Here is a 21,525-nt window from a genome sequence, read left to right as displayed (position 1 = left end):
AGTGCAGAGTAGAGGGGGAGAATGAATAATAACGGTGAAAATAATATCTGGCATTGTGTATCAATCACTCTGCAATGGATGCTAATCACTGAACATTTAAAAACATCTTTAATACCTTTAAACAAAACGCAAACTCAATGTTCTGTTAATACGAGGTACATCCTACATGCCTGACAGTGGTTGTGGTTTAAGTAAAGAACCAATTACTTCTAGAAGCTAAACATTCTGAAATTTCAGATACTGAATCAGTTGCATAGATTGTACTGGGAATTCTTTTCTGACAATGACGAGATGATGTTCACTGCTAGAACACTAGTGAATCACTCTGCATAGGAAGAATTTGAATGTTACTCAGAAAGCTAACATAAGATTAAATTTGTTTTTATACAGCTAGGTAGATTTACATAAAATTAAAATGCTGGAATAGTTTGTAAATATTTTGAATAAATGGTTAAATCCTGCTTTTTATGACACTATGTAATATAAAATATATTATTTGGCAAAGGCCCACACTAAGTGCTACTTTCTGCTGCCACGGTGCAAACAAGTATCACCATAGCATAAAATGATTGCCATGGGTTTAAAATGAGTATAAAGGGAAGGAGCAACCAAGTTAAAGGATTGTGCTCTAAAGAGTACGTTGTGCAGGACAGTCAAAGGTCAGTATTCATAAGGTCACAGCAATTGAATGGGCGTTTGCTGGTGTAATGTAGCTCTGAGTAAGTGCGTTCCTCTGTCGGTATGCAGTAAGAGGAGTATTAATTTTTAAATGTGCAACAGGAAACATGAACTAAAATCTTCTTAGATTTACAATTTAACATGAACCCACATCAAAAGCTGAAGATCATTTTAACCCTTCCTGAAATAAGCATACAGCTACAAAATGTTTATCGGATAAACAATAGCTGTCATTTTACCAGTAATCAGCGATACACCTATTTCAAGTCATCACTGGCATACTAAGTGTGATTTCTCACTGAATGTATCCTGAAAATTTGCATCTCTCATGAGGTAAATCATTAGCCTTTAGAGCACAGATGTTCTGACAGCCTCTCTTCTACATGGCCCCACATATCATATTTTAATAAACTACTCTCCTAAAACTTTCCTAAGTGTAAGGCTTTTTAAGGCTTATAGTGAAACTAGATAAAATATGTTTTATATTTTAACTATTTTACTTCGAGATTAAGTGATTAATTGAGACTGGATGTAAATAAAACTGCAAAATGTGCTTGTGTGCTTCAAAGCCTTTCTTCAGTATTCCAGCTCAGAAATTCTCAAATGTGTTCTGTGCAAAAAATGAAGGATGGAAAAAAACCCCTCCATTATTCATGGCTTGAAAAGACAAAGGTGAAATTATTTGTCCAAATGTTCAGAAGAGGCAGACGTTGTTGGCATAAATGTTGATTGAAGAATATTCAGCAGCACAGGGAAAAATAATATTTTCTGTGGTGAAGTACTAAAATGTTGTAAAAGAATGCTGAATTACACTTCTTTTAAATGAAATATAACTATTTTATTGAAAAGCTAATATTTAAAATCAGAAGAAGTTGAATACTAATTGTTCCTAATTTTTTCCCTACATCAAAACCCCATAAGGAGAAAAGGAGTCCTAAGGCCATACCTATGCTGTTTCTGAGATATGCAGAGATCAAATGGCTGTTACAGGGTGGAAAATTAAAATTAATCCCCGAGTAGTACCAGGTTGGAAAATTCAACAGTAATGAAATTTTACAGAATTCGTTTACCATCTACGGATAAACTTTTTCTAGACAGTTCCTTCGACACTGAAAAATTGCAAACCTAAAGTGTGGGTTCAGTATACCTTTACAAAATGTAAACCTGGAACAAATTCACAGCCATTGATACACAACACAGGTCAATGCTGACTGCACAACGTCCATCCCCCCACACTGCCTTTGCTTTGTGTTAGCAGAATTTAGAAAAATTTAACTACGCTATACAGTCAAAACTATTTTATGGTGGCTGTGAATCAGCATAACACAATCTTTTTCCAAATTCATGAGAGAATCCTTGCATTGTTTCCTTTCAGAAGCAAATAAATGTGAGAATGTATTTCTTCCTAAAGACATAATAAATCTTATCATTTCATATAATGTTATGAAAATTAGATGACACAAGAATAGTCATGTTTCTCAATAGGCAAAATAATTTCTAAAGATGTATATTCTGCTTATAGAAAAACAAGAAAAAATGCATTGATTCATCTCACAGTCATGTTGAAATCAGATTCACATAAGGAAAGTTTAGCCTTTCCAACATGTACCTCTGAAAACCCAGAAAGTAAATAAATCAAATCATGGTACATTAAAACAAATTTAATTTGAGGACAAAGTACTCTGACCCCTGGATTCCACATTTACAGAATGTGGACCACTATGTAAATAAAAAAAATTACAAATAAGAACTTCAACTTATTATCTATCCTTCCATGTCATATATTAATTTCTTCTTTGGAAAGCTAGAAGGTCTCTATATTGAAAAGTGTACATGAGAGAGAGAGAGTTCATGTAGGTGCAACTCTCAAAAACTTATCAGTGTGGGTTCTTATCAATGTTGTTGCAATTCACACAAACCTTCCTTTTTGTCTTCTGCAGCAATCTTCGCTTTTGTGTCTGTTATATCTTTGAAAGAGGCCAGAAAGAGTACTACATCTCCTTTTTCATTCTTTATAGGAACAATATCCAGTAGGCACCAGAATGAAGACCCTGGAAGGATAAAGAATGAATTTAATTCAAACAGCTGTCTTTTAGCAGAGAGAGGGGAAAAAAAAGTGAACTACTAAATCTACAACTAACGTAATTCTAAAAAAAAAATCTTATTTAGGAGGTCAGTAGTCAGGGAATCACAGATGTTCAGCTCATGTAAATCTCTTTGCATCATTGGTTGAAGCTCAGTAATACCGCTTTCTCTAGAAGCAAGGCATTAATTTAAATGCAAAATTTGTCTACAGGGATCATTAATAGAGTTTAATGAAGCTGCTTACTCCTCTGAAACCGTGCTTTCCTTTGAACTCTGAACTGATGTTGCTTATTTTACTGGAATAGCTTTCACTTTGTTAACTTGACATCTGAAGCTTCCATATTTACTACAGAATCATTCTACCTTAATCATCTGACTTGATACTCATTAAAATCTCTTGACAGAAGACCTGATAGTCAGAGCATCATTCCACTAATTCAAAGATATTTAAACTAATCAGACATCAGACTTAGAATAGAAATAAAATTAACTCCTTGCGTCTTACAGATGGTGAGATTTATAAACCGCACATCATCTGTAAAATTAGTATCAGCTATCTTCCTTACTGTCTATAATGTTGACCTTGCTAAAACTTAAATTAAACAACGCTGATTTTGGTGATATTTTTAATTCATGTTAACCTTTCTCTCCCACACCTGCTACATAATTATACTGCTTAAAATAAATTGTTATTGTTGTTACTGATTGCTTCACATGTCCTGTTTGCAAGGTATGTTGTTCAGTTCCAATGACATCATTCATAAGTTTGCTGTTAATGCAGACCACTCACAACAGAAGATAATGCATGCCTAGGTGCTGGTAATGCACTGGAAGTATAATGGAGATCTTGGCACACACCTTAGATCCCAATCCCCATCCATTCTGGGATAATTCAGCTCAGTGCCAGGCTTTTGTGTTTTTTGGCTTTTGGGTATCAACACTGACTACCTCTACCCGCCATCAGTCTACTAATATTATTTATAAGACATATAAGTACTGCTAGAGCATTACTTTTTTTACACTTCTATAATCATGTTCCTTCACAACATACTATTTTCGGCATTCATCTACTTTCGTTCATAAAGGGAAACGGGAACAGTTCCCTGGACCACTGCTGTCACAACTGACTGCTGCCAAATGATCAGCTGAGCTTTGGAGGGTTCCTTAGGAAGACCAAGCAGCTTAGTCACTTCCCACTCTATTCTCTATCTTCTGAACTCTGCAGTCTTGAAAATGGACACACCAAGATCACAATTCAGCTTTCTAATTTAAATTTTCAACTGGAAGTTCCCTGACTGCCTGTTGAAGGCTATAGGCAAGCATTGGAGGTGAAACAGCAACTTTCCTTTTGAAGGGCCACCACAGTTGAAGGTCCAAAAGTATGCTTCAAAGGAAATCCATCTGGTTCTATCCATCCTGTCCAAACTTTCCAAGAGGCAGACAGGCAGCTTTGAAAATAACATTACTAGTTCAGTCATCAGGAAATGCTTCCTCTTAAGGTATTTAAAGAAGGGACAGGGAGAATTGGGAACAGGAGGAAAAAAGACTGGAAAAGGAGAGAAAAACCATGGGAAGAAGCACATTGTCTTTAATTGGGTTTAAATACTCCCATTTTGAGGTTGAAGACAGAGTAAGCAAAAGAAGGTAGAACTGATGTCAGAAGCAAGGTATTTCTACTGTTCCTTTTTCCATTTTAATTTCCTGTCCTTAATTCATTTTTGTACAGATTTGACTCTTTTATCAAAACTTCTGGGAAAAAGTGCTCAGTGCTGTTACTATCAGAAATGTTTCAGAGAGCCGCCACCCTATCAAGCTGAAGTGATGCACTCAAAGAGAAGCAGCATTAAGCAATTTTACTTTCCTGTTTAAAAATAGAATCACAGATCTCTACAGAATATCATTATGACTCTTAGACTGGCCAAATTCATTCTTGTAAAGTTACATTCTGCCTGTCTGCATTCCAGCAGTAGTTTCAGTTGGACAAGAAGTCACTCTCAAGTCCTTCTTCTAAACCACACCAATAGCTGCAATGTTCTTTTAAACAGCTGTTGTTATCTCCTCCAGAAGTAGAAACATCTTACTCTTTTCAATTGTTTCATGTCTTTTCTACACATACACACACACACACACGCAAAAATTAGTTGTTAAGACTGCTCCTGGAAGAAAGTTGTAGGCATCAGCCATGTTCAAACAAACCTAATTCAGTTGTGCTTAGAAGCACACCCGGTGATACTGTCTGAAATGATAGATTTGTAGGGTTAGAGAAGTTACTGTAACATGGTTCATCATTAGAAATGGAGACAAATCAATTTATTGTTTCATGTTTTAATGCATTTCCTCTTTTGTATAACCAAAGTGCATTTGAATTCTTTGCAGGTGAACACTGGTCACTGAAATCATTCCACATCCTGTCACCATTTAATGTCATTCACTGTTTCTCTTCAATCATGTTTTCTCTCATTATCTGTCCTCATTCTCCTCCTCCCCTGTAAATATGTCTGAAAATATTTTGAGTAAGCAAGGCAAATATGGATAAAAAAATGATATGCACCACTAAAGAAAACACACGTCCAGTACATGATGTGTACAGGCTACTTCTCTCCTGAAGAGTGCCCAACATGGTGGAGCTGCCAGTCCTGGCATTACTTATGCACCCAATTTTCAGAAGTCCTAAGCTGAACTTGTTGGTTTGTTTTTTTGTTTTTTTCTGCCTTTACTCTGAGAGGAGCAAATGAATATGAAGTACTCTTTGGGACTAGAAGAGATGATCCAGCTTAGGTCAGGACTAGGTCAATATGTGCTTGCACTCTGTCAAGGACAGAAGTGTGCTGTCTTTCACTATTGGGGAGCATTCTTGGAAAAATATACTGATCCAATGCAATCCATTACATAGCTTTTACTGAAAGACAGCATCATATAATTCTATAAGCCAAAAGAAGAACTTTCTACTCATCAAAAAAGTAGTGCCCTCTTTTGTTACAGTTCTTTTGAGTGCACTCATCTGTGAGACAGAAATTCCTGCCCTGCTTCAAATGGTGCATACAAAGGTCTTCTGTATTGTCAAGAGTCACGTCTATCAAAGAAATTTCTTTTGGAGGTTTATTTATGTACAGACTCTCTTTATTGCTCCAAGCCACCACTCTTGGAAAAAGAGCCTAATCTTTCTCTTGCATTATGAACTGAAGGTTCAAAATATATTTTAATATCCTCAAGGCTTATATAAGCACATCACAGGAAAGCAGAAAAGAAACCAAATGAAGCATAATCTTATCACAAAGCAATTTGGCTATAGTCCACCTTTTATATATACATAAAAAAGAGAGTGCTTTATGGTCACTCTCTCAACCACCCTTTCTACCTTTCCTTGTTCCAACAGCTCGACGTCTGTCCCCAGTCTGAAATCAAAAAAAAGGTCAACAGACCAAGGAATTTAAAAGGGAGACTTTATACAAAACCCTCCCATCAGTAGCCTTCAGAGGCAAGCATTCCTTTCACCAGAAAATAAGGCCTGCTTAAACCAAGGAACGGATTCAGACCATTAGCACTATTGATGAGCTATGTGTACTCAATGTACAATAATACTCAATCTTTAGTCATGCCCACCCTCGACAATGGTCAGTGAAATACTCAGAATGGAAATCTTTAGTGGATATTTGAGTATTGCAGAAGTATCATAATATAGAAATGGAATGGGATTATTGACAACCAGCTTTTTTAATTCTTCAATAAAATAAATTCTGCATCCGTCTCAAAATTTTGAGCTTTTCTGCAATAAGAATCTTCTTAGCCACACATGTTCCTATGAGTTACTTGGAACCAGTGACACTGATACAAACTATGTTGTCCTTTCTCTTCAGACAGCCTAGGAGTAGTTTTATTCAGGCAGCGAAGCTTAACTCTTTCTTTTTTTTGCCATGTGTCAGCAATCAGTCGTTATATCCACTTCCAGACCTTCACTTCCTCAGACCTTTGCTTGCCACACCACTCTCCAGACAGACACCAAGCCAGGTTGTATTGCCCCCTCCATCGCTCAAGGTCAGGAAATAAAAAACGAACAAATTCCTGTGATTCACCTCCACCTCTCTGTGGTGAGAGGAAGAGGGATTAAGACCATAGAATCATAGAATGGTTTGGGTTGGAAGGGACCTTAAAGATCATCTAGTTCCAACACCCATGCCATGGGCAGGGACACCACCTTCTAGACCAGGCTGCTCAAAGCCCCATCCAGCCTGGCCTTGGACGCTTCCATGGAAGGGGCCTCCACAACGTCTCTGGGCAACCGGTACCAATGTCTCACTACCCTCACAGTAAAGAATTTCTTCCTTAGAGCTAATCTAAATTTATGCTTTTTCAGTTTAAAACCATTACTTCTCATCCTATTGCTACACTCCCTCGTAAAGAGTCCCTCCCCATCTCTCCTGTAGGCCCCCTTTGGGTACTGGAAGGCTGCTGTAAGGTCACCCTGGAGCCTTCTCTTCTCCAGGCTGAACAACCCCAACTCTCTCAGCCTGTCTTCACAGCAGACGTGCTCCAACCCTCTGATCATCTTCATGGCCCTCCGCTGGACCCATTCCAACAGGTCCATGTCCTTCTTGTGTTGGGGGTTCCAGAGATGGACACAGTACTCCAGGTGGGGTCCCACCAGAGCAGAGTAGAGGGGCAGAATCACCTCCCTCGGCCTGCGGGCCACAAGATGCAGAGCTCTTTCACAAAGCTCTGCTTCTGCATATAACACGCCAGACTAACCAAATTAAATGTTTTATAGTCTAAGAAACCAAGTACCTGAAGAAAAAATAGAAAGTGTAAATGTTTTGCATATTAGATATACAAGTCTTGTGGCACAAAACAATCGCTCTTCAAGTAATAATTATCAAGATACGTATGCATAAAAGGGCAGAATTAGGCTGCACAAGACATCATAAATCTGGCACAATTCTTTACATTTCAGCACTCGACTTAATAAACTAAATGTTCTTTTACACAGATGCAAATGAAGCCTTAAAAAAATATTAAAACACACCATCTTATTTCCAGGGATTTGTTATGTAAAAGGACAAGATAAAAATATTTTCTTATCGATAACTGTAATAACTTGTCAATAAGGTTGATGCTAAACCTTCAGCATTACAGCACAGTCTCATTTACAGCATTACTAATTGTTAGCAAAATAAAGCTGCTGCTGGATACATGATATTGACAGAGAAGTTTTAGCCTGATCATTTCTACTTCTCCACTTCAGAAAGTGTGAACTCCAAGACTGACAGATCAGGATGGCAAAGATTTTGCCTGGGGAAACCAAACTCTTTCTTTCCTCAGCTTATCCAAAGATTCCCAACGTCACTGATAACATTTGATTTTGAATGTTCAGCAGTTTTGACAAGGTGTCAACATTTTGTTGTGGAGATCAAAGTGCAAAGAAGAAAACAATGCTTTTAAAAAAATGCAACTGAACTAAATAGAAAGGGAATGGAGCTGGAAGAAGAAGTATAGCTATAATTAGAGTGCTTCCTTGAAAATATCACATATTTGACAATGATCAATTAACATAGCTAATGCGAGGTTTTGCTGCCTTAAGCAAATAAGTACCTTATTCTTCTCTGTTATCTCTGCAGAAATCACACGTATGTATTAACAAAATCTATCTATTTTTTCCTTGAATTCTGCTACTGTAGATAACAGCCTGTGTGCTACATCCTAGTGACAGTCTTTGGTCTGACGATACTTGCAAGAAAACTAACAAGAACACACATGGGCTATCAGGTAAATGACTTGTAAGGTCACTGACGGTTGTGCTAACACTTCCATAGGAGTAGTAAAAAAGGCTCAAGAACTTGTTTACCCAAGTTCTGTATGATGAACAGATCATGCTTGTATCCTGCAAGTAACTCTCCCTACAAGTTTTAACAGCTAATATAAATCCATTCCAGAATGTCTTAAACTAAAATACAGTGGTATCCCAAGAACTTGTCAGAGGAAAGGTGATAGTTAAGATAGCTTAATAACAAAGTAAAAATTGTGTTTCAGTATGAATAAGTGTTAATCCTGAGGAACTGATTTAGAAACTTTCATTAAAAGTATCCCTGTGTCCCTCTGTATAGGCTATGGAGAACCACATGAAATTATTCAAATCTATCAAATCTCATCAGAGATTGTGCAAATCCCCCCTCCATGTGTTTCCACCCTCTTTTCCATGCCCCTGTGCTCTGCTCCCTCCAATTCCCAGTAACTCAGTGACTCATATGTCATGTTGCCCAGCATGTCTAACTTTATCTGCTATCACTGCCATGATGGAGAGAGAAAAAGGATGCTCTAAGAGGAGATACTTTTCAGCACAGCAGTTTCCTACCCTTGCCTCTCCTGCAAACTGCCACTGTTAAGCAGAGAGAGGCTTAACTCACCACCTCAAAGTCTCCATTTATTACTACATGGACACTGACTGCCTCTGGTATGGCAGCTCCTAGTCTGAGTGTGTCACTTTTCCAACCTTAGCGTTCTTTACATTTTTTTTTATGCAACAGTTTGTACAGTCTGCAGTGCATATTTGTATGCAAACTAATGTATGGGCTCCACCACATCTACATTTCAGCTTTGTTTACTCAGCTTTCCTGTCTCTCTTTTTATAACTCCACTATCTTGCCTACTTAATGAAACTCCATTTCAAAATCCCCTAGTTACTTTTGAGTTTTCATTGAGCAAAAGCAGAGAAGCTAAGCAATGCCTTTTAAACCCATGTAACATTCATTATCCTTATGTGTACTACTTACTTTTTGTCCGCTCTAATTTCCTTTTCCTATCTCCATCCAGATTAGAAAAGAAAACTTCATTTAAGGAGATAAGTACTTCCCTGATGTAATACGTTTACCAGGTTACGTTTATAACAATTAGCAAAATACACAGGATTATCTAAAAATGCAGTGAAGTCAATGAAATGCGTTCTGTTTAAATGCAAAAGGTTTCAGGGCAGATTCATTAATATTAGCAGCCTGCAACTTACTTTCCCTTCATCCCCAAAGACCATCACTCTGTCACAGTCATAATATTACAAGGCATTCAGCATTTGTCAGCTAACTCCTGGGAAAGTACTAACTGAGGCAGTCTATTTATATAATCAAATATCCAATATCTATAGTTAAAATGAAAAAAAAACCCAAAGAAACAAGCAACAAAACCCAAACCAAAATACTGTTTTTTCAGTATCTTTGTATGGACTCTTTCAGAAACAGGCTCAATCTTTCCTGAGCAGTCTAGTCTTTACTTTCTTCCGTTGAATTCTGCTTTTGATATTGCTTTGAGTTGAGCGATCCCAAAATGAGCAAAGTTTGCTTTCCCTTGATTACTGTATTTTTGAAATCTGTTAGAACTGTGCTTACAGCCTACAGTCCTTATTCCTTTGGACTTTCAGAGCTCTTAATCCAACTTGTAGAGGTATTTGCAGCAGCAAATATGATTTCTTATTTTACTGAGGGATGCAATTTTGTCCCTTGGCAAAAAAAGCAAGAAATTTTCTTAAGCCAGGATGATCTCTCATACACGTGTATGTATGTAACTGTGTATATATATATATATATTTACATATATACATGTGTGTATATATATATATGAAAAAACATTATACACACATTTTTTCATTTCTCTCAGTTTCACCCTATAAGCTACCTGATGTTTTTGAAATTGTCTGATCTTTTGGCTTCAGGAAGTGGTGTAGCCCACATTCATCTGAACACAACCGTGTTTGCAAATGACATTAATGTGCTTTTAAGCTCATTATTGTATTCTCTTAAAAAGAAGCTTCGAAGATGCCACAAACTTTCCTGTGAGCAAAACCATAGCAATACCAAACCAGACCACTACACTTAAAAAGAAAATTTTCCACTTTTTCAGTTTCAAATAACAAGTAATAACAATATAACCAAAAAATATCTGCATGCAAGATATTTTCATGACCCTGATTCTGGAGTCTCTGGCAGTTGCAGCCCCTAGAAGCAGAAGGTCTGGCGTCTGCAGAATGGGACATCTCCCAGCGCTGGGTGAGCTGCTGGCCGCAGCCTCATGCTTATTCATACAGCTTTCAACAGACATTACATGGAGAAAGAGGGGATTCTGCTAGTTAGCTGCACACTTACATTGCAAAACTCCATTTTAGAAAATTATTATTTATTTTCCACTGCTTTTTCCACAAGGTTGGGTCAGAGAAGTTTTTTGCTTAACAGGAATATCAGTACCTCTATAGTTCCTGCCTGTTATTTTGGGTTTATCTGTTAATATTAATCATCGGTTTTAAGCAAGTTTGAGGATTTTCTGTTGAGCCCAGGATTCAAGAACTTCAACCTGCACCCGAGGTGCTGCCCGCTGGCATGTTTCTGGAAGGAAGGCCCTAAAGCTGGGACCTGAGGAGGGGTTGAGTCGTGGACCTGGATTGATACCTCTCTCCTGTCAGGTTTATGGTTTTTTGTACAGACTGTTTTGAAACACACACTGAGGAATTACATAACGCCGTAGAGAGGATTAATCTTCCCAGTTCACCGCTTGAATCCATGTGAGCACAAGCTGTAAGCAGACTCTGAGCCTGCCCACTGGAAAGAATTACAGTAACCCCGCCAGTTGGAAAGTGGTAGGTTTTAACCTTTTAATTACTTAACTGCTCTATAAAATCAGACTGCTTTTGCAATTCCCTAGCCAGCTCACTGAGAGGGTTCAACAGACAGTGCTAACGTGAGCCTCCTGCCGCTCTTCCAAAAAGCTATGGAGCTAATGCAAGAACTCATTGCTATTGTCAGCACAGGAGGAGGCAATTAGTCTGCCCCATGATCCGGTACGTGGTTTTGGGGATCACGAACAAAATAAGGAAATGTCAGCAGAATGGGAGGCAGGTAGTCATCAGGAGAAATGGTACTTTGATCTTTATCCAAAGAACAGCCTAACTCATGGTGAAGCACAGAGACACAAGTCAGCTTTGAGCTAAAGCTTGAATTAAAACTCATAAAAATAAAAGGCAGCCTATCAGCCACCTCAGCGTGACCATAAAATCCTGAGAAAACTTGAAGAGTGAGCAGTCTGATGTAGTACAAACATCCCATTGCAAAATAAATACCTACATCTCTTACTAAAAACGGATGTGTAAAAAGTAGCTTGATGAAATATATCTTAAAAAAATCAAAAAGTGTGTTCAGCATTACTAATAGCCATTCATATTAAGTGCAGCTGGAAACCCAGGGTGCCTGTGTAGAAACACTAATCTATAAGCATCTGTAAGCAATGAAGGGCCCATCACTTTGTAACAATGCAGTAAGCAGCAGGAAACTCTCATACGGATTTATTTACTTATCAATGTGCTTCTAGGAGAACAAATCTTTTCTCAGTGAATTATGCTTTTAATAAATCACGTTACTATTGAAAGAAGCTGTTAGCCAATGTCACTGCAAGTGCCATCAGAACAAAACATCAGTGCTGTCAGTTAGTAAGCAGCAGTCTTGTTGAAGTCTCATTAAATTACAGCAAAAGATCTCAGATGTTTTAGATCACATTGCACATGGGGGATTCTACTGCCTTTTTTTTATTTCCTTCTAACTGAAGTTCATCCCCTTGTTTTGTCTCCTCGCAGGCTTTTGCTGACCGAAAGAGCCAGGGCTCTCTGGAGGAGCAGAAGTCTGTCCCGTCTTCCTCTTCCGCTGCAGAAGCTGGGACTGTCTCTAAAACAACTACACATTTCAAGGCTACCCATTACCTTTCATCAGAGGCCATGGGTCAATCAAATGAAGTTTTGGAGAGAAAAGAAGCCAAAAAATTCCCTCTTCTGTGAAATAGAGGAAATAAGGAAATGCCTTTTGTCTACATCCACAACTATACTGCTTTTTAAGAGGAAGACTTCCACAAGATCAGTGAAACTTCTTAATGCCTAAAGAGCTATATGAAAGGAGGGGGAAAAAAAAAGAAAAAAGTAAAAAGAAAATAGTATAAAAAAAAAAGAAAATAGGAAAAAAGAAAAAAGAAAAAATAGAAGAAAGGAAAAGAAAAAAGAAGAAAGAAAAAAAGGAAAAAAGAAGAAAAATTAAAAAAGAGGAGGCTTTTATGAAGATAAAACCTATTATGGCTCCTGTAATTACAATTAGATATTACCATTTCAGTGTTGCTTGCTCTTTTTATTCCCCTTCTCTTTTATTTTTGTACTATAATTTAGATAATGTAAGCAAACCAACCACAAAAGATTTTCAGCTTTCTTATTTTTAGTCCATGTTTTTAAGCCAGAGCAGCAGTGGAGCAGCGGTGGAGCAGCAGTGAGGTCACCTTTCTACGAACTATCCTGCCAAGCAACTTGTCAGGGGACTTCCTCTACATTAGTAAATAGACGTCACTAGAAAATTGGTGTCTCTATACCAATTTTTTTCCCCCCCCCCCAATCAGAAAGTTCTAATAAATGCCTCTTCTCCGTCTGCTGGCCTTAACATTTCCCAAAGACATGGTAGATTTCATAAGGAGGTTGTTAAAGCAGGGTGTCAGTTCATATTAAAAAGGTACCGTACAACTCCCATGTTTCAAAACGCCACAGGGTATTTTTGGACAAGCATAAAAAGTAGGCTTTTAAACGTCTTGTTGGAAAAGAGGGATACCATTTCTGCAAAGAGCCAAATACTTTTTGTAGAGAAGAAAAGCTTTAAGAAAACCAAATTTTCTTTCATTTAAAAGGAAATTAACTTCCCTTAAATTTCTTTGTAATTAATTAAATCTTCTATAATCTTAAATAAGATTAAACTGATCATCTATAAAAAGCTTGCTTTGTTTGCTTAACGCAAGTCGTGCATTAACTGCAATGGAGCCTTTCTTATCCCGTAGTGACATTATTCACCTGCAACCATGGCAGAAGCTATAGATGATGTCTCATGGCTTGAGGTTTATTGTATTTGCCTGTGGCTGTCATTGCTGCTCATGTGAAAACACCTAGATTTCAAAGGGCCTTTTGCCTGGTGGTATCCAGTAACTCAGTGAGGGGCTCTGACTTTCACTCTTTCTCCGCTGATATTCCACTCATCTGAAATAATATCTTGGTCCTGACCTTCCAGATAAGGATACAGAATTATTAAAACACATATTCTCCTACACTGATGAGAAGAGCCAAAATACCTGGATTTAATCATATTGACTCTTAAAATTAAAAAATCAAGAAAATAAATATACCATTTCTTCCTGGCCTCACAGGTATTTTCCCAAATCTTTAGGGGCCAAGACTTACAAGACACATGCCTAAGACAAAACTCAGAGAGTGCTTGAATGAGTTTGCATGTAGAAGACGATGAAGTGTCCCTTGAGTCCCCATGGTTTATCACAGATGACGCAAACTCTGCTTGCAGCAGAATCCTAAGGAAACTCGTAATGGTGGTTCCGGCAACACCCGCTCCCTCCAGTCCTCTTATAGCAGGGATTTTTAGTTGCCGAGAAAGGCCTGTGCAAACAGCCCTGTTGCTGGGGTGCACAGACATGATGGACACTACAGTGAAGCCTCTCAAATGTCTGCAAGTCACAAGCGGCCATCGCTTATTACATAGTGTTTCCCACACGTGACACGTACACAGAAAGAGGCCCATTTCTTTTCAGTGAAGGAAGGTTGTACGACTACTGCAGGTCTTAAGAGGAGGTGTGTAAGAACAGACCCCTTTTTAAAGACTACAAACTGATTTTTGAGACATAGGAAATAAGGGGTGTAAGGGGTTGGGGGTTGTAAGGGAAGCAAGGTATGACCTTCTCAGCAACTGAAGATGGAGAGCTTAGACTAGACTAAGTCAGCGATTATGGGGCTTATTGTAGCATCCTCTTAGGCTGTAAGGGAAAAGAAAAAAAATCCACACTGCTGCGTATTTGTACTTCAGTCTGGAGCAGTGTGAAGACCTTATTTAACTACATGTGCTTGTTATTGATGAATTTCTGCAGTGGTCTGGCAGGGAGAAAAAGAAGGGTTTGTCTAAACGTAGTTCCTTAGCGTAGTGTCCATCTGCTTTCAGACAACTCTAAAAACAATATCCAGGGAGTGAGTTCTTTTCTCACAACTCACTTGAATTCAAAAAGGTTGCTTTGCATTGCCATTATCATAATTGACAACTTAATTTGTTGCAGATGTTTTGAAGAAAGTGTAGAAATAGTAAGAGAAAAAAAAATTAAAAATCAGCTCCTAAGCTATATAATTTTAAAAAGTTTTGAAGAAGGCAACAATCATAAAATTCCTTGCCTTTTAATAGCTTCCTTTTTTGTTTGTCTTCAGAAAAAACAATGTAGCTGTGACGCATAAAAAGTTAGGAAGTGAGGAACCAAAATAAATGAAGCGTATTTTGAGTGGGATTTTCAAGACATCTCTCTCTGAAGCTGCTGTGGCTGCTGCCACAGTTCTAATAGTGCTCCGTGCTAACATGGCAGAAAATATCCTGAATGAGAAGGTACAGACAGTTTAACCTACTCTAAGGATTCATTAAAACGCCAAAAGGAGAACACACATAGAGAAAAGTTCCTATCCACTTCTAGTCATTCCAGGAGGATTGTTTTCTAGTTTAGTCAGAGTACAACTGCTGAAGATCATCCTTCTGTTAAGATCCAAACCCAAGTGTCAAAGACAACGAAATCCTGCGTTTTAACCCACAGACAGGTAATCCACCTTACTCAGCTCTCTACCCAACTCCTTTCACGCCACTCTTACTTGCTGCAGTGTCAGCTTGGAGCAGTCTGGAACTTCCAATGAAATTGCATATAGGTTGCTGGAGCTGCTTCACTTATAACAATCATTCCTTTAACTAACAAGTGCTATGTGGATTCATAAATGATGGTTAAGTAACTGTGAAATGCCCCATATTCAAGCTGACTAAATTCACATTGAAACTACTAAGAGATTTAAGTCCCAAGTTTGAATCGCTACTTGTTTAGAATGAACAATCTAATTTAATGATAAAAACTAAATCAGTTTTAAACTGAGTTTAAATCAAATTCAAAATATCACAATATGTGGCAATTAAGAAATCAACCCATATTCAGCTTTGGAAGCTTGAATTTCTTTCCCAAAAGATGAGACACACATGGAACAAACAAAATGATTAATTAAAACTTTCAAGCTTCTACATTCTAGATCAAGTCCAAAAGAAGAAACCAAGAATAATTTATTGTGTTCATACATCTGTTTCCCTCATAGTAATTTCTTATCATAATGTTTTACTCATTATTAAGCTTTTAAGTATGCTGAGGGACATCAGTTTATTCTGTGAGCTCAGAATTATCCCTGAAGCTAAACTGCTATCCCTGAAGTTATCCCTGGAAGTGTTCCTTTGGTCCTGTAGCTAGGCCTGCAAAGCAAGGTTGTACCTCTGAATGGTAGACTAAGGCCAGATACCTCATTTCATTCTTATACCCTAAAGTCCTAACGGGACACAGAAATGTGACACGATGATAACGAGACATTGCTAGTTACTTGTCTCCCACTGGCCCATGCTCCTGGCACTACGTTGGGCACTATCCCAACTGACAGTTATTTTCAATATCAGGTAAACCTGAACGTATTCATACAGTCATTTGGGGGCCATTATTCCCAACGTTCTTATGTCTTAAAGTATTTTTAAAACCTTTTTTGCAACAAGGACAACTTTTTTTTTTTCTTTTTTTTTCTGCCAATGTTGAATAAGCCTAACCACTTCAGAAGTTCAGTTTTTGCTCTGAAAAAAAAAAAAAAAAAAAAAAAACAAAACATTTAGCTAAAATGGATGATTTACCAAATTTGGTGTCTGTACTTTGCAGCTTTGTTGAAAAAACAAGATTATTTTTTAAGATAGATATTGCTTTTATTCAAGAAGAGTCTCATGTTATTTTAATACCTATTCATTTCTGGTTCCCAGTGGTACAGAAATACGTGAAAATCAAAAATATAATAGGCAGTCTGGGAAATTTATTCATGCTCAGAAAATGTCTTGGAATGGCTTCCAGTCAAATTATACAAAGGGATGCAAGTAGGATGGAATTCTTTTATCCTAAACAATTTCTCTTTACCTATTTATCTGTGGTTCAGCTACTTCTCTGATAAGCAGATTGATCTGCAATCTCTTTCTGCCTGCATTAATCATATCTATTAAAGATTTGAAGCACCCCTTCATAATGCAAAGGAATCATAATTTATCATTCAGGACCCAGACAGTGAAATGAATATGTTAGCTTTACTTCTTTCATTTACATACACTGAAACCTCTTCTCACCGTGCCCACTCATCACTATACAATACTGGAGAAAAGCAGCTCTTATCCTTCCAGATTAAGATAATTTTTTCGCTATATTCAGACATGATGCCCAAATTTGAAACTACTTGCTTTGAGTAACCTTCCTGAAACATGAGTTCAAGGAACTATGGGAGTCTCTTCTAAAAAATAACAACAAACCACCCACCTAAGCCTCCCCAAAAAGGCAAGAGGAGGAAGCATTTAGCAGCATCTTCAGAATAACTTCAAAATTTCATACTGTGAAAAACAGCAGTCATGAACACAAGCCAACTAAGCAACATTTCTCTTTTTTGTATAAGTCAGGGAAAGTGAAGCTGCCTTCTCCAAACACTCTAAATCACCAACTATCTTCTTGTCAATGTATAATTATTACTTTTAGAAAATACCTTTTTAAAGTATTTGATAGAATAGTAATAATATTTGAGGGGGAAATGTTGCATTAATAAAGACGTAAGTAGGAACTATGAGGAAAGCACGTGGCCTAAGCATAAGCCTAGAAATTCTAGCCATATAATAAAACAGGAGGTGATACTCAACTGAGACCCATGGATCCATTGAGCCCATGGACCTCTAAGCACACGTGAAGGCTCCTATGGCACTGGGGTGGTTGCAATCCTATCAGTATTTCAACACTTAGTGTCACCTGTCTGAAGATGACATGGGTGATGGTAGCGTAAACGCTTGCAGAATAGGTACACTGAAGGAGCCTGATATAAATGAAACGAGCTGATAAATGTGCATCATGGGGTCCTTTCTTCCATGGCTCACTCATCTTCACTGCAAAATTGTCCTTAAAAATGCCCACCCATAGGAGTGAAAGCTTTGACAGTGCAACTTGAAATTCACTGAAGTCTATGGAGTTAATTAATGCTCTAGAATTTTTTATGTGACAATACATACTTAAATATTAATTTCACTCAGAGTACTTACCCACTTTTTGAAAATCATTATCATTGTATTTATATGTAGTGGCTGTGGAGAACGAGACCCTTGGATCATTCAAAGTTCTGAGCATTTTACTGATGGGACTGAAAATTAATTTTTTAATTACAGTTTCAGCAATAAGAGGTAAGAACTTCAGTATAAAAAAAAAGTAGAAAATGTAGTGTCATACTGAGTGCAGACAGCAGTGTCTCACAATGCAGTTCAGGACCCTGAATTTCTTCTATGCAGACTCGTAACTTGTCGTCTACTTATATAAAATCAGTAACAATAATATAAACATAGTGTCAATGCGTACTCAACTGTCTTTATGCAGATCTGTTCTGGTAGGTCTGATTATAGACACACAAAATCATTACATAGAAAAGCATGCTATGTATTGTATGCATTAATACTAAATTTCATTCTTTGGGACTAACAAAACAGGAAAGAAAAACTTACCACTCTTCTTGTAGAACATGATTTCTCCTTTGAATTCTACCTTTTCCTCCAATGATTTCTCAATTTGAAGAATCATCTGCTCATTTGTTTCAGCACCAAGTAAAAATTTACAGCTGCAGCTCTTCTGCATGACTTCAGTTCGTGCAAATCCAGCAAGCTCACAGAAGCCATCTGAGCAGTAAACAATAGGGAATCCCTTAGCCACCTGAGCATTTGCAAGGATGAAGTTACTGTCTGTAGAAGAACACAAAAGTAAAACAGGAATTACAGTCTGAATGCTACATCATTTGATATAATACTTCCTTTAGCTTCATAGGAAGGCACAAGTGGACATACGTTTAAAAGCAAAGTCCCAACTGCCTGCAAACAAGAATGCAACTTCTGTTTTTAGACCACTAGCCTGAAATAAAAATCAAGTCTGACAGTCCACAGAGCACCTTCATATGATGGTTACTCATGGCTATGGACTGCCTCTGAGGTGGATGTCAGCACATTAAAACAACCACTTGACCAAAGACTCATGACAAATATGGAAGCTTTGGAGAAATTTCAAAGGTGCTGTGTTATGCTACCACTCAGACTACTCTGCAGTCTGAACAGACACAGCTATATCTTAAAAAAAGCTAATCCCTCTATGATCTCCATAAGCTAAAGTTGACCTTTATCAACAGTCAAGCTAATTTTTTTTGTACAATTTTGCAAGGGAATCCTGAAAAGTAGAGTTGAGGGACATTGTGGGGCTACATGGAATTGTTTGTCCTTTTTTTTTCACTTTTTTTTTTTGGTGAGGGAAAAAGATTTCATCCAAAAGCACTGTCAGCTGTCTTCCAGAGCCCCACTATACTTTTCCCATATGAAACAGGTACATCAAAGATTTACCATCTTGTTACACCTTAATGCACTTTATAATTTTTCAGTGTCTGTAAGATGCAACTGTCGTCTTTGATAAATTCGAGAATAGTATATTGACATGGACATCAATGAACAAAAAGCGATGTTCCAATTTCAAATCTTTGGCAAATCTTACAGCCTAATAGCTTATTTCCATCCTTTGCTGAAGTGTCTTTGAAGGTTTTGTTGCTTAGATTCTCATCTTCAGCTATAGCACTTTATGGCCTTTTTAAATTAGCATGGAGATCCTTTCCAGATAACATATGAAGTTCTCACACAGTTTTTTTGCTTGTGTTTCCTTATCTTGAAGTGAAAAAAAAAATAAAGTTTTATTCAAGGAATCTGTCTACCTTTCACATCGAGGGAGGAAAGAGTATTTTTTGCCCACTGCTTATTAAAGAATGTTTATCTTACAGCTTGCTAGCGGGAACTTAGGAGCAGTCTATTCCCAAGACAGATACCTCTCATTTTTCAGAATCATGTGCGTGTGGATTCATGTGTATGTATTAAGGGAAAATACTATTAACTAAACCAGAATCCCTTGATAAATATTCATAAATTTAAAGAGGAAAAAATTAACTATTTTAATGGAAAACTCAGATTGATATGCCTAATCCCCACACAGGGATATATTATTCATGAATGGGGAAGGGAGCGACAGAATTCATAAACTAAAAGAGGAAAAATAGGTCTGTTTCAGCCTTAACTGCCACAAGAGTTCTTCATCCATGAAATTCCAAAAACTTCAGCTAAGTTACTCTTTATTTACCCAAGGGATAAAACACTATGGCTGATACTAAGATTTCAGTATTTTAAAGACAATGCTGAGATTTATTAAGTGATCAATTTGCTCTTAAGACTTTGCTTCAGTTACCCACCTTTTGCTTAAATCTAATTAAAGTCTTTCAGTAAATGACTGAAATGTTAAAACAGGCTCTTCTCATTTACCAAATATGTGATTTAAAAATGCATTCTGCTTCAGTGCAGTGCTTGACTTAGCCTGTCATTTTTATTTGCCTAACTAGGGAATAAGTATCATTACCATTCATGCACTGACATGCTGCTCCCCCTGTCAACACAAAACTAAATCCCCACACTGCCAAAAGAATTAAAATCACATGCTTGCACTGCAATTTAATGACGGTGTTATAGAGTAAGACCTGCAGATCATAAATCCCAAATGCATCTGTAGCTATCAAATTAATTTACTCCTGGGTTTCTCATTGTTTAAGATATAATTATGTGATGCAAAGACTCTTTTTTTTAAAATTCTAATTGTTGTGAATTGCATGAAGCAGAATATGGAACACTGAAAGGACAGAAAGGGCAGGGAGAATGCTCTTGGAGTGCAGGAGTGTTTGAATATCATTATGAACAGGAATACACTGGAGCTTACCAAGCATATAATGATTTTATGAAAAATTTAAGATGGCCAAACTCTGCTGCCATTTACATCAAAATAAACCCAGAATACTTTTGGTTACTTTATCATTCATAGCAGAAAACAATTTACTTCTAGAAGTCCAATCCAGTGCCAGCTAGAATAAGAGGCAGTCTTTCCATTAACATCAGCTGTGTCTGATAAGGGTTGTAAGCCTAATTTTGCTGAACTTTTTGAGTATGACAGCAAAGCATCAGCTTCAGGAAAATATAATCAGAATTATGTTTTCTGTTTTCCTTGAGTTTGAAGTTCAAATCAAATGATGAAAGATGCACCTGTAATCACAAACTAGTGGACTAAGGGAAATATTTAAATAATTTATTGAAAAAATTCCTTGTAATAGCAACATAATTTTGACCAATAATCATCTGGGTTTCATTGAATTCTTCAGTAATATTTATCAAGCAATAATTAACATTTACCTATTACAGACAGCAAAATTCATCTTCAAACGTATCTTGAAATAGTCTTGTTCAAAGTTTATTTACTTCTGTAATTTATTTTCATAACTTGGAATATCTAATATTGCTTGCTACTCCTAGTGCCCAGAAAGTGCCATAAATTATTTCAAAAAGCAAGAACTGAGGGTGAAATTTATATCATTCAGGCTTCAGTGTGACACAAATAACAAACCCAGCATTTAATTCTATGATCTTTGGTGATAGCTAGCTGGATCTTAAAATGCAGAATAGGAAGAATGACATTTTATTTAGAATAATTTATTAGAAATCTATGGACTGGAAGACAGCATTTTCTCTTATCTTTGAACTTACAGTAGGAAAGTTGCAATGAGTGACACAAACCTACTGG

At 37.2% G+C, this 21,525-nt stretch overlaps 1 protein-coding gene across 1 annotated transcript in view; it reads right to left on the bottom strand.

The window, feature by feature from the left end:
• Positions 1–21,525, bottom strand: part of KCNH8 (potassium voltage-gated channel subfamily H member 8) — a 190,226-nt gene that overhangs the window by 109,903 nt on the left and 58,798 nt on the right. The window contains exons 2-3 of the mRNA XM_074575000.1: positions 18,384–18,617; positions 2,598–2,729 (exon numbers count right to left, since the gene is read on the bottom strand). Of these exons, the coding sequence (XP_074431101.1) occupies positions 2,598–2,729; positions 18,384–18,617 (366 nt within the window). The remainder of the gene's footprint in view (positions 1–2,597; positions 2,730–18,383; positions 18,618–21,525) is intronic.

Source organism: Larus michahellis, chromosome 2 (genome assembly GCF_964199755.1).
Source record: "Larus michahellis chromosome 2, bLarMic1.1, whole genome shotgun sequence".
NCBI classification, from domain to species: Eukaryota; Metazoa; Chordata; class Aves; order Charadriiformes; family Laridae; genus Larus; species Larus michahellis.
Note: the sequence above shows the minus strand (reverse complement) of the source record. Positions and strands in the feature narration are given on the sequence as shown.